The 14492-nt window shown below is 39.6% G+C and overlaps 1 protein-coding gene across 4 annotated transcripts in view; it reads right to left on the reverse strand.

Annotated features, from left to right (window-relative positions):
- Positions 1-657: 657 nt before the first annotated feature.
- The window catches only part of ppm1aa (protein phosphatase, Mg2+/Mn2+ dependent, 1Aa), a 36006-nt gene continuing 22171 nt past the window's right edge, over positions 658-14492 (reverse strand). For 3 of the 4 annotated variants that reach the window (XM_080202412.1, XM_080202415.1, XM_080202416.1), the window contains one exon: positions 4983-5088. In XM_080202412.1, coding sequence (XP_080058538.1) covers positions 5041-5088 — 48 coding nt within the window. In that variant the 3' untranslated portion in view covers positions 4983-5040. Of the gene's footprint in view, positions 5089-14492 lie in introns of all 4 variants that reach the window. The other variant, XM_080202417.1, reaches the window with a different exon arrangement.

The raw sequence follows: 14492 nt of genomic DNA on the forward strand, positions 1-14492 counted from the left end.
CCATGGTCAAACACTACAATAATGCACAGACAGGCCATATGCAGCAAGCATAGATTCTCCACTGTGCAGGGGGACCATCTGACCCATCAAGTCTACACCGACTCTACAACACAGCATCACACCCAGGCCCTATCCCCATAGCCCCACGTATTTATCCTACTAATCCCCTAACCCACACATATTGGGACACTAATGGACTATTTAACATGGCTGATCCAGCTAACCTGCACATCTTGGACCAATATTGCCCTTGATTCAATTATTATTGAAGGGGATATAGAACACCACCACAGGGTGATTAACCCCCACCACCCCCAGTTTACATTGGTGCAGTGTCTATCCTCCAATTCTTGCATTGAGGATCGGAAGCTCAGGGATTTAGATCACAAAACCATATCTCATACTGTGCAATGTTTTTAAACTTATAAACCGATGGTGCACTACACAAACAATGTTTTCCCATTGAATTTTTTTAATATAAATAGCAAGCCATTTTGCATGTAACTTTGTTATAAATTCAGGTGAATAGGTAAATCATCTACAGCACTAATTGAGTTTTTGCCTTGTTTAAACAGTCTTTCAAGATTAAATCACAAAAAATTGTTCATCACCCTCATTTATGCAATCTTCATGATTTAACTAATAAAAACACAAAAATATAATGCAATTGCCTGACACTTTAATTAATGGCACCTTCAGCCATAAATATATTTCAAACCACCACAGTCTGCAAACATAACACAGGCATATGCAATTTGTTCAATTGACTCCAAACAATAGTACAATCTCACAGTTAGGAACTAAATTCACACAGTATTTCCTTTGGAGTTGGAATCAGTACATTATACAAAATATACAATTAACAAGCTTTTTGTAAACACAATCTCGATTTCAATAACAGTTTAATTGTTGTGAACAATAATGTACCAAGTATTGTTACACAATTCTACACGTCAAACAATGCATTTCTAGTGTAAGATAAACGGAATAGAAAATTTAAATTACTTCTCACTGATAGCGTAATTATTTTCTATGCTAAAGTTATTAAAATATTTTCCAACGCCATTATCTCTTAATCTGAAAAAATATATATCAATGTGCAAGTGAAGTCTAGCAAAATGTAGATGCAAGCTGATAATGGACATGATAAACAAACAATACATCTGTAGAGGATGACTATTTATGGCAAGTTTTCTTCTAAGACAGGCACAGCAAGTTTTAGACAGATGCGGCATACAATCCCTTCTTTTGCAATGTGCTCCAACAAATGTTATTCTAGAACTTAGTAAGGCAAACTGGTGTGATTACAGCTACATTGTCTGACAACCTAAGCAACAGAGGGTAGGAAAGTTCATTTCTCTGACATTTGTAACAACTGTGAGTAAAGTCAATTTCCACTTTGTTTTTCTGATAAACTATGCTTTAGATCAAATCTGTGGTTGTTCAAAAGCTTGAAGCAAAGGATGAGAAATTCTGAGTTGGTGTGCTCTCTTAAAAGCCACAGCAACCAAGTTTTGAAGTGTTTCAAATACTTCTAACAGTATTTCCCCAACACTTGTGTACAGAAATAAAAATGCAATTTAGAGTTATGGTATTCCAATGAAAATTTTAATTCTAATCAATTATCCAAAATATATTAAAACTAATTTTTGATTGAAAAAAATAGTCCAAATATTTTTAGTAGTATAGGCCATGTACAGTTTGACAACCTAGTGAAAATCTAATTTTGAAACTGACCAGAATTTCCATAATCAGTTATCGCTTGAAGATATTTATATTTCAGACTACACACAACATATCCTTCATTTAACCTAAATTTACTTTCATAAAAAAAAGGCAGTTCATCTTCCCATACTTTCCAAACCACTCAAATTAGAAGATCTACCTGGGAATAAAATGTATTTTAGTTAGCAGTATTGCTAGTAACGTATATTTTATTGTGGGTGCCAGAAATCAGCCTTTATTTAAAATCACAAGTTCTAACTATTAACAGGGCAATTCAAATACATATTAAATTTATTAATCTTGCATGTAATACATGGCTTCATCATTTTCTGCACAAGTTCTGTAAGATATTATTTCAGGAGCCATCTCATGTACAACTGCAAATTTCACAATAGCGAGATGGATTAGAATGCACCAATGCATTATTGTAAACCGGCTAATAGATCTCTGAAGATGTTATTTGAATAGCACACCATTCAATCACAAGGCTTGAGTTCGAAACGCTGTTGAAATTCATCTTTGTCAGAGGAAAAACTGATCACGTCGGGTCTGCACCACAATATTACAATCATGGGAAAATGGGAGAAAACACAGATGAAGCTGCTTCTAAAGCAATTTCAGATTTTTAATTTGATGTGAAATATAGTGAACTAGCAGTATTTATGCAAAGATAAAATTGTTTTATTAATGAGGGGGCAAGTAGAGAAGTTCAAACATTTTGCTCAATTTTCCTTACAGTTGGCTTGGGAATTATAGCCACTGTATTAAAAGAAACTTAAAAACTGTCCTCAAAGATTGATTGCTGAATATTTTGTAACCAAATAGCACTACACCAAAATCAAAAAAGCATCTATGTTACTATCACTAGAATTTCATTCTGTTGACGCTCTGTACAATGCAATTTAAAACCATGATAACAAAAGAAAATCTTTTTTGCTCTGACAAGATTAAAAGAAAATCCAATGTCACAATCTACATTTTTAGTTCAGAACATGAAAACAGCTGGAAGCTCATTCAATAGTCACTTGTATTAAACTGTCTGCTCACAGTGGTATATGGAAACCTGATCCAGTGTCATAACCAATTCCTTTCCATGTACTTAAACCCACTGAAAATGTAGATAAACCTCGAGACAATCTGTACCATCAAGACATACATCCTCAGGACAACACACTTGTACAAAGAACTTTTCCCACCTTGAAATAGACCTCTTTTTGTTTTGTTTAATCTTTAATTGTTGAAAAACAATTAATGAAAGATTTAGCCCAATGGGAAAGTAATCCTGTTACTAAATATTTGATAAAATATTAAACACAAATAAACATTGAAAGCATTTTTTTTAAAAATTGAATTATTTGGGATTCAAGACCAGCCTAAATTAATCCAGAAGTGTATTATTTACCCTTCAAAGATACATTTAGAGGTTGTTATATAATGCCTGGATTGTCAGCCAGTAATGATTGCTTAATGATGTGCAATAATGCATCCAATCCTCACTCCTACAATTTTAGAAAGACATTCTTATCATTGTATCATTAATACATAACAGAAAACAACTAAAAGCTTTGATTAATGATTAGATTTCATATACAAAGCTTTTACACGCTCCCGAACGATGGTGGAAGTACAAAAGACAGAATATAGCACAGGAACAGGTCCTTTGGCCTACCAAGTCTGCGTCGACACAGATGCCTCTCTAATCTAATATTTTCCTGCCTCTATGTGGTCCATAGCATTCTATTCCCTGCCGATTCATGCACCTACCTAGATGCCTCTTGAACGTTGTTATAGAATCTGCTTCCACCACCTTCTCCTGCACGTTCCAGGCATTCACCACCCTCCGTGTGAAAAACTTGCTCCTAACATTGAGGGAGAAAAATTTAAAACCATTCTCAACCTATGCCCCCAAGTAACTGACCCTTCGGCCCTGGGAAAAAGACTTGACTATCCAAGCCTGTCATAATCTTGTAAACCTCTATCAGGTCCCCCTCATCCTCCAATGAAAACAATCCAAGTTTGTTCAACCTTTCTTCATAGTCCATATCCTCTAAGCCAGACAACATCCTGGTAAATCCCTTCTGCATCAACATCCCTCCAGTATAAAGTACTTTGACATTCCAAAGCATAACCATTGTCCAGCTTACTTTTGATTTGTGGTCACAAATTACCATCTCAGTGCAGGCTGAATAAGTGAATAATCCAACCCACTGGCCAATGCATGCTACCAGCTAGCTGATTTGGCTAAGTAATATGACCCTGTAAAAGGTCACCATCTGCTGGACAGGGGAAAAAAAACTAACTTTTGCTATCTATCATCTGATACAGCAATATTAATTCTCAATGTTTGTGGTTTGGTCTTGCATCCATTTAACTGATTATAGATAAATGAAGGCTTAAATCCATGAAGATAAATAAGTAACATTTTAATTCTTGGAAATGGAAGGCGTCAAAGTTGAAAGGCGGCAATAAAGTATACAATATAACTAACTTGAGTAAAATGCTGTGAAAATCTAGAGTGTGGTAGATATTTTATTTAACAGCCAGAACATGGGTATTCTGCCATTTAACAATATACATACCGTAGCTAGACTTTTCAAAATTAGAGACAGGGCATTATATAATTCTCAATAAATCACTTGCCCCAACAGTGTAATGTCAGCTTTAAAATACCTACAGTAACGTGGACATTATGATTCAAGTTTAATCTGTGACATAACCAACAGTTGAGCAACTCTACAAGCTCTTGGTCTGCCAAACCCAAAATTAAAATTTTACAGAGTATTCATAATCTCTGGTATTGGGACATAATTTAATGAACAGCTTACCCAAGACTCAATTTAGATTGAAACAAAACTTCTTTGGATGAAGAGGGTTCTTCTTTTCATAAACCAAATAAATACATGGCTGCTATTTCTGTACCATGGGAATATCAGTTGACTTTCTATACAGTACATGTTGTACGGAGGTCATATTCCATTAAACAGAAGCACGTTTTTTTTCAAAGAATTGCACTTTTAAGTCAATAAGATTAAAACAAACAATGCCCAATTTACAGCACAAATAATTCAATCTTCTGTATTTTCAGCCACTGTATTTAAATCAGATCCTGGGTGAATTGTGGCTGGTCACTGAATTCTGGTATTCACACCATTTTAAAATTTCCTTCGCAAAAATCAAACAATGTTTTGCTGACGTGTGATTCGTGGATATGTGATGGCCTTGATTGTGGACGTATGCAAGCTTCATGATTGGTAGTTACCACATCTCATCAGGGGATTGAGGATCCTTGATAGAAAAAAACAGAAGCATAACCCTTTAAAGTCTGGAGTGCCAAAATTTGCAGAAATATCTGGACAACCCAGACTGTAAAGAGTTAAGAGCCATAATAACTTTGACTGGATTTATAGTTTTCATTAAAATAACATGAAAAGCTTAAATTTTGGTGGTAGGTATTTAATATAAATTCCAAGTATCCAATACTCTTTGGATTTTAACAACCTCAGTCAAAGTCAACCTGCCCATTCACATGATTCATTTTAAACCAGTGATCAAATATTGACTTAAAAAACTGAGTAGCTATTCTATAAGTGGCATGGTAGCACAATGGTTAGCACTGCAGCCACACAGCATCAGGGACCCAGGTTTGATTCCCAGCTTGGGTCACTGTATGGAGCTTGCACATTCTCCCCGTGTCTGCATGGGTTTCCTCCAGGTGCTCCGGTTTCTTCCCACACTCCAAAGATTGCGCTGGTTCGGTGCACTGGCCACTTGGTGCAGCGTGGTGCATTGGCCACACTAAATTCTCCCTCAGTGTACCCAAACAGGCACTGGAGTGTGGCAACTAGGGGATTTTCACAGTAACTTCACTGAAGTGTTAATGTAAGCCTACTTGTGACACTAATAAACAAACTTAAAACTTAAATCCCAAATTTCACAATGTTACTTTCTGTTTTGACTTTATAATTAAGCCTTTAAACATAACTGTAGTTAAAAGGAATTTATTGCCAATTCAAAAAACAGAATTAAACAGGATTTTCCAGTTCTGAAAGGGCATCATACACGTAGTAGAAACTTTCTTAGGAGGGGCAGACAGGAAATGCAAATCAGTGGGAAAAGAGAAGAAAAAATTAAAAATATACTGCTGGTGAAACCAATATTGTGCTTCGGAAAGGAGCTGGTCACAGAACAACAAAGGCCATTGTTGAGTCAATCCTTCCAGTTACAGCTGTAAGAATTTGCTTGGGAGACAGCTGTAATCTTACAGCGACAAATGTATAGTGGAGAGAGAAGTCTGGGTAGGGGCCTGAGGGGTAGGTATATAATACAGTTGACTACTTAATATATCTTGTTCCATCAATTCAATCTGAAGAAGTTATGTCACCCTTGTAACTATGACTTTATCACCTTCAATACAAGTGATGTGACCTAAGCTTTCAAGAAAGAAGATTACAAACAAATAATTGATGCAATTAATTTTGTTCTCCTTCTATTGGTTTAAGGCTATATAATCTGAAAAGCTAACCACAAGAATGCTATACCTTCTGCTTTCCCTTTTTAAGAGAGCCTGTAATTTTATACCTTTTTTACACTATAACCACCAATTCTGACAGCAGCTGTAGAAGTTACAACTAGATTACATACCCTGATCAGATCTGGTGCAACAAGCTCAAAAGGCTGAACAACTAGTCTTAGTTTCTACGTTTAAATCAATGAGCATAAGAGCTAGCAGAGGTCAGCGCATGCTTAAGTAAACATGCGGTCAGCATATCATTGTCTGATCTCCAACCTACAGGGTGCGTTAAATGCAACGAGAGCATGTGTAGGAAGAACTTCTGCTTGAACTATTATCCCACATGTAGACTTTTCTCCCACTATTTTAAAAACACTCAGTGCAAAATGCACAGTATAAAAGCAGCATGCGGTGGCACACAGGTATTACGAGTACCGAAAACTTTTATTCACTTAATTTATTGAGGCACTTTTTTTGTTCCAGAAGCTAAAAATCAGAAGCAAATTGCCCACCTGTAAATAGCAACACTCTATCGCACCCCGGCCGCCCCCCACCTTCTTTGATGCTTTCCAAGTTGGCAATCCTTTAATGTGTGTGTTTAGCTCCTTCCCCATCCTCTTTATAAAACTCCATGAACTGTAATGCTACATTTCACCTGCAAAATGAGGAATGATAGGGCAGCATGGTATTACAGTGGTTAGCACTGCTGCCAGAGCACCAGGGACCCTGGTTCGATTCTGGCCTTGGGTCACTTTCTGTGTGGAGTCTGCACATTCTCCCCATGTTTCTGAACACCTCTGGGTATTCCTGTTTCCTCCCACAGCCCAAAAGACTTGCTAGTTAAGTGCTGAATTCTCTGTGTACCCGAACAGGCACCTGAGTGTGGCTTCTAGGGGATTTGTTACAGTAACTTCATTGCAGTGTTAATGTAAGCCTACATTAATAAATAAACTTTAAACTTTAAAGCAAGCCTAGGCTTGACACATGACGCTTTTATCTGACGTATTCAAAAGCGTGTGCAAAAATAATTGGAAGGGTAAAAGGATAACCGAATAAAGAAAAAACGTACGAGACGGGATTTATTCCCACTTGGAAATAAGTGGGCATATTAGCAAGAGGCAACATGGTTTTGTGAAAGGGAGGTCACGTCTCACGAACTTGATCGAGTTTTTCGAGGAAGTGACGAAGATGATTGATGAGGTTAGACCAGTGGATGTTGTCTACATGGACTTCAGTAAGGCCTCTGACAAGGTCCCTCATGGCAGACCGGTGCAGAAGGTGAAGTCGCACAAGATCAGAGATGAACTGGCAAGGTGAATACAAAACTGGATCGGTCAAGGAAGACCAAGGGTAGCAGTGGAAGGGCGTGTTTCTAAATGGAGGGCTGTGACAAGTGGCGTTCCTCAAGGATCAGTGCTGGGACCTTTGCTGTTTGTAATATATACCAATGATTTGGAGGAAAATGTAACTGGATTGATTAGTAAGTTTGAGGAGACACAAAGGTTGGTGGATTTGTGGATATTGATGAGGATCATCAGAGGATACAGCAGGATATAGATCAGTTGGAGATTTGGGCGGAGAGATGGCAGATGGAGTTTAATCTGCACAAATGTGAGGTGATGTATTTTGGCAGGTCTAATACAAATAGGAAATATATAGTAAACGGCAGAAACCTTAAGTGTATTGATAGGCAGAGGGATCTGGGTGTTTCGGTACACAAGTCACCGAAAATGGCAATGCAGGTAGAGAAGGTAGTGAAGAAGGCAGTGAAGAAGGCATATGGCATGCTTGCCTTCATCGGCCAGAGCTTTAAAACTGGCAAGTCATGTTGCAGCTTTATAGAACCTTAGTTAGGCCGCACTTGGAATAAAGTGTTCAACTCTGGTCGCCACACTACCAGAAGGATGTGGAAGCTTTGGAGAGGGTACAGAAAAGATTTACCAGGATGTTGCCTCGTATGGAGGGCATTAGCTATCAGGAGAGATTGGAGAAACTTGGTTTGTTCTCACTGGAATGACGGAGGTTGAGGGGAGACAGAAGTCTACAAGATTATGAGAGGCATGGACAAAGTGAATAGTCTGAAGCTTTTTCCCAGGGCGGAAGAGTCAATTACTAGGGGGCACAGGTTTAAGGATCAAGAGGCAAGGTTAAAAGGAGTGTACGAGGCAGATTTTTTCACACAGAGTAGTGGGCGCCTGGAACTCGTTGCCAGGGGAGGTAGTGGAAGCGGGTACGGTAGTGACTTATAAGAGGTGTCTTGACAAATACATGAATAGGATGGGAATAAAGTGATATGGTCCCTGGAAGGGAATGATGCTGAGATGCTGGCATTGGACTGGGGTAATCACAGTAAGAAGTCTCACAACACCAGGTTAAAGTCCAGCAGGTTTATTTGTAGCAAACGTCACTAGCTTTTGGAACTGGCTGTTCCTTCGTCAGGTGGGTGGGAAAGACTTCTTACTGTGTTTACCCCAGAAGGGGACCATAGTTAAGCTGGGCAGCATGGTCGGTGCAGGCTTGGAGGGTCGAAGGGCCTGTTCCTGTGTGTAATATTCTTTGTTTCTCAAAGGTGAGCATGCAAAGAGCAAAGTAAAATCACTACTACTACTTGTTGCTTCAAATTTTATTTAATCTTACGTGGCTTCAGCCTCAGCTAAGGTTCAGACCTGCAATTTTTATTCCCTGCTCACAGTCTCAATCCTACTGCAACAAAAAAGATCATATAGCCAAAACTTTAGGCTCAAATCCTAAAAACCCTAAATTAAGTTTGGTAATCCTTCCATTTTACACTTCTTGTAAAGTGGGAACAATGACTTAAGTAGCTTTTATCTCTGGTTTCAAAAATGAATTGCTTTGAAGAAGATATGCCTGACATTACATCACAATATCCCAAACTATTTCAATTTAGAACAGAAGGCGTGCATGGAAGACAAGGCAAGGTGACACCAGGCAGGGAGGGGCAGTGCAAGGGACAGAACATTGTGCAAGTGATGAAAAACATGTACAAGAGGCAGCACACAGCTGTTGAGAATGAGTGTTGCAGTTGTGCAAGCTGGCAGGAAGAGACGCCCCCTGTCGCTAGCCTAGATTCTAGTGCCTTAATGGAGTTGGCAGGCCAACTGTAAAATTCTGATTGGCCTTTAACAAGCTCAACCGGCTACCCCCGTTTATAATTATATCTCTGGTGATTCCCATCCTTCTCCTGGTAACATGGTCCAAGGCAGGATGGAGCTGGCAAAACAGCACACAATTGCCAACTTGTACTTTCAGGCCTGCCCACCTCCATGCTCATTCCCAGATAGGCTGAAACATCCTGCCCTTAAGTTCAGTTGTACTCTGTGGGATTGGACAAGATATTTCCCTTCAGGAGACAGTGCTTTCAACATAATGCCTCACTTTGGTGACACTGTAGGTTGAAAACTGCTTATGCGAAGACGTGGAGATGCCGGTGTTGGACAGGGGTAAGCACAGTAAGAAGTCTCACAACACCATGTTAAAGTCCAACAGGTTTATTTGGCAACACTAGCTTTCGGAGTCTCAGCCTCCTTCATCGGATGAGTGAAGAGCTGCGTTCACAAATAGGGCATTTAGAGACACAAACTCAATTCACAAGATAATGGTTGGAATGCGAGTTTTTACAGGTAATCAAGTCTTATTGTCTCCAGCCAGGATAGTTAGTGAGATTTTGCAAGTCCAGGCAAGTCATGGTGATTACAGATAGTGTCACATGAACCGAAGATCCCTGTTGAGGCCGTCTCCTCAGGTGCGTGGAACTTGGCTATCAATTTCTGCTCATTGATTCTGCGCTGTCGTGTGTCGTGAAGGACGCCTTGGAGAACACTTACCCGAAGATCAGAGGCTGAATGCCCGTGACTGCTGAAGTGTTCCCCTACTGGAAGGGGACACTCCTGCCTGGTGATTGTCGAATGGTATTCATTCGTCCACTGTCATAGCATCTGCCTGGTCTCCCCAGTGTACCATGCCTTGGGACATCCTTTCCTGCAGCATATCAGGTAGACAATATTGGCCGAATAGCAAGGATATGTACTGTGTACCTGGTGGATGGTGTTCTCAGATGAGATGATCGCATCCATGTTGATGATCCTGCATGTCTTGCAGAGATTGCTGTTGCAGGATAGTGTGGTGTCGTGGTTCTCCTGAAAGCTGGTAGTTTGCTGCGGACAACAGTCTGTTTGAGGTTGTATGGTTGTTGAAGGCAAAAAGTAGTGGTGTGGGGATAGCTTTGGCGAGATGTTCATCTTTATCGATGACATGTTGAAAGTTCCGGAGAAGATGTCGTAGCTTCTCCTATGGACAAACCCTCCATATACACAGGATCTGCTCAGAGAGGAGGATCGCAACAGACATCTACAGATGCTGGAAGACGCTCTCATAAGAACAGGATATGGCGCTCGACTCATCGATCAGCAGTTCCGACATGCCATACGAAAAACCTCACTGACCACCAGACAAACACGGGACATGGCGGACAGAGTACCCTCCGTCGTCCAGTACTTCCCCGGAGCGGAGAAGCTACGACATCTTCTCCAGAGCCTTCAACATGTCATTGATGAAGACGAACATCTTGCCAAGGCCACCCCCACACGCCCACCTTGCCTTCAAACAACCACACAATCTCAAACAGACCACTGTCTGCATCAAACTACCCAGCCTTTAGGAGAACAGTGACCACGACACCACACAACCCTGCCACAACAACCTCTGTAAGACATGCTGGCTCATCGACACAGATGCCATCATCTCACATGAGAAAAGCATCCACCAGGTATATAAGTACATACTACATACTCTTGCAACTCGGCCAACGTTGTCTACTGATACGCTGCAAGAGAGGATATCCTGAGGCATGATAAATTGGGGAGACCATGCAGACGCTATGATGAACGAACACTGCTCGACAATCACCAGGCAGGAGTATTCCTTCCAGTCGGGGAACAGTTCAGCAGTCATGGGCATTCAGCCTCTGATCTTCGGGTAAGCGTTCTCCAAGCCAGCTTTCACGACACACGACAACGCAGAATCACTGAGAAGAAACTGATAGCCAAGTTCCACACGAGGACAGCTTCAATCAGGATCTTGGGTTCATTGTACACTATCTGTAACCCCCACGACTTGCCTGGGCTTGCAAAATGTTACTAACTGTTCTGGCTGGAGACAATACACATCACTTTAATTTATGCTTAGCCCTCTCTCCACTCACATTATCTGTACCTTTAGGACTTGATTGCCTGTAAAGACTCACATTCCAATCACTAAATTGTAAATTAAGTTTGTGTCTATATATGCCCTGTTTGTGAACATAGCTCTTCACTCACCTGATGAAGGAGCCTGAGACTCTGAAAGCTAGTGCTGCCACTTAAATCTGTTGGACTTCTTACTATGCAAAGAAGTGCAGGGGCTATCAGAGAACTTATTAACTTATGTTGCTAGCCAATTATTGCACTTTGGATCGGTTTTTTTAAATCCTACAAAAAGATTAGAATGGAACACAGAATTAAAATGGCTTGTCACAAAGAGGTCTTTTACTTGAAGGAAACAGATGTTGACAAGCAAAGCAAGGTAGCAGGACTGGTTGTGCTGCTGTTTATGGTGGAAGAAGATAATTCGAAGATAGTCATTGTGATGGATGACAGGGTCAAGCCTCCATTCACCATGGATGTGTAATCTCTAATGCGTCAAAAATTAAGCAATTCTGCCTGTATTAGGTATACTGTTTTTTTTTAAAACTGGTCACAATTACCACAGTTTTTGCAAATTGCAGAATGTAATTACAGGATGTAATAAAATGATAATTTCAGGTGCTTTATTCTTTCAGAAGCACCTCTTGGCACCTTGCTGTTTAACTATCATTGTATCTCATTTGGTCAGCTTGATATTTCAGAAGCAATGTTGTATTTGAAATTTACTCTGATGGCAGATGAATGTGTGTGGACAAATAACAATAACAAACATTGAAAGGTCATCAATTTGGACTGTTAACTTTCTCTCTACAAATGCTGCCAAACCTGTTGAGCTTTTTAGCATTTTTTTGTTCTTATTTCACATTTCCAGTATCTTAAATATTTTCCTCTTATAAATAGAAGTTCATAGAATAGAATCATAGAATCCCTACAGTGCAGAAGGCAGCCATCCGGTCCACCAAGTCTGCACCAATCACAATCCCATCCATGCCCTATTCCCATAATCCCACGTTTACCCTGCTAATCCCCCTAACACCAGGGTCAATTTAGCATGGCCAATCAACCTAACCCACACATCTTTGGACTGTGGGAGGAAACCACAGCACCTGGAGGAAATTCATGCAAACACAGGGAGAACATGCAAATTCCACACAGTGACCCGAGGCCGGAATTGAACCCTGGCCTCTGGCGCTTTGAGGCAGCAGTGCTAACCACTGTACTAACGTGCTGCCCCTATTGTAGTGGTGGGAAACTATGAGAAGGCTAAGAGGAGATTTGATAGAGATGTTCAAAATCATGATGGGGCTGGACAGAGTAAATAGGTAGAAACTGTTTCCACTCATAAAAGAATTAAAAATGACAGCGCAGATTTAAGTGATTTGTAAACGAAGCAAATGTGAATGAGAAAAAACTTTTTCACACAATGGGTGGTTCAAGCCTGAAATGCACTGCTTGGAAGTGCGGTGGAGGCAGGTTCAATCAAGGCATTCAAGAGGGCATTAAATGATTACTTGAATAGAAACAATGTGGGATTGTGATTGGCGCAGACTTCATGGACCGGATGGCCTCCTTCTGCACTGTAGAAACAAACAGGAAATGGCACTAAGTCATGATGCACTTTTGGAGAACCGGTGCAGACACAGTGGGCTGAATGGCCTTTTTCTGTATCATAACGATTTTGTGATTCTGTGAAACCTTTATCAGAGACAAAAAACTAATTCTCAGTTAGAGAAGAAGGGGTCCATAAAGGGATAGCCATAAGGAACTTGTTGAAGACTGATCATGTCTGTCGAACTGATTGAATTATTTGATAAAGTAACAAGAGATGTTCGGTGAAGATAGTGTAGATGCTTTTAAAATATGAATTTTAAGAAGATGTTTGAGAAAGTACCATTTAGGTACTTTATCAAACATCTTGATAAAGTACCATTTAGGTACTTTATCAAACATCTTGATAAAGTACCATTTAGGTACTTTATCAAACATCTTGATAAAGTACCATTTAGGTACTTTATCAAACATCTTGATAAAGTACCATTTAGGTACTTTATCAAACATCTTGATAAAGTACCATTTAGGTACTTTATCAAACATCTTGATAAAGTACCATTTAGGTACTTTATCAAACATCTTGATAAAGTACCATTTAGGTACTTTATCAAACATCTTGATAAAGTACCATTTAGGTACTTTATCAAACATCTTGATAAAGTACCATTTAGGTACTTTATCAAACATCTTGATAAAGTACCATTTAGGTACTTTATCAAACATCTTGATAAAGTACCATTTAGGTACTTTATCAAACATCTTGATAAAGTACCATTTAGGTACTTTATCAAACATCTTGATAAAGTACCATTTAGGTACTTTATCAAACATCTTGATAAAATTCATATTTTAAAAGCATCTACACTATCTTCACCAAACATCTCTTGTTACTTTATCAAATAATTCAATCAGTTCGACAGACATGATCAATCTTCAACAAGTTCATTATGACTGTCCCTTTATGGACCCCTGCTTCCCCAACTGAGAATTAGTTTTTTGTCTCTGATAAGTACCATTTAGGTACTTTATCACAAGTAGGCTTACATTAACACTGCAATGAAGTTACTGTGAAAATCCCCCAGTCGCCACACTCCAGCACCTTATTTAAAGTGTTAAATTAAAAGCGGAGGAATTTAGAGTAGCTAAGAGCAGTGGGCGAGAAGAGGATTGGGAAAGGTTTAAATGTCAACAAAGATTGACAAAGAAGTTGATAAAGGAGGGTAGGAGAAGCTATGAAGCTGGGCTAGCACTTAATATAAAAAAGGATAGCAAGAGTTTTTGTAAATATATAAAAAGGAAGAGGCTGGCTAGGGTGAACGTTGGTCCTTTAGAGGATGAGAAAGGGGACCTAGTGGTAGGGGATGGGGATATGGCTAAGGTCTTGAATAACTTTGTTTCTGTCTTCACGGAGGAGGACGTGAATAATTTGCCGGGTGTTAGCGATGGAAAGGTGGTAGGACTGGAGGGTCTCAATGACATTACTGTTACTAGAGAGGTGGTGCTCG

The sequence above is a fragment of the Carcharhinus amblyrhynchos genome, chromosome 14 (genome assembly GCF_965287045.1).
Source record: "Carcharhinus amblyrhynchos chromosome 14, sCarAmb.v2.hapA, whole genome shotgun sequence".
Lineage (NCBI taxonomy): Eukaryota > Metazoa > Chordata > Chondrichthyes > Carcharhiniformes > Carcharhinidae > Carcharhinus > Carcharhinus amblyrhynchos.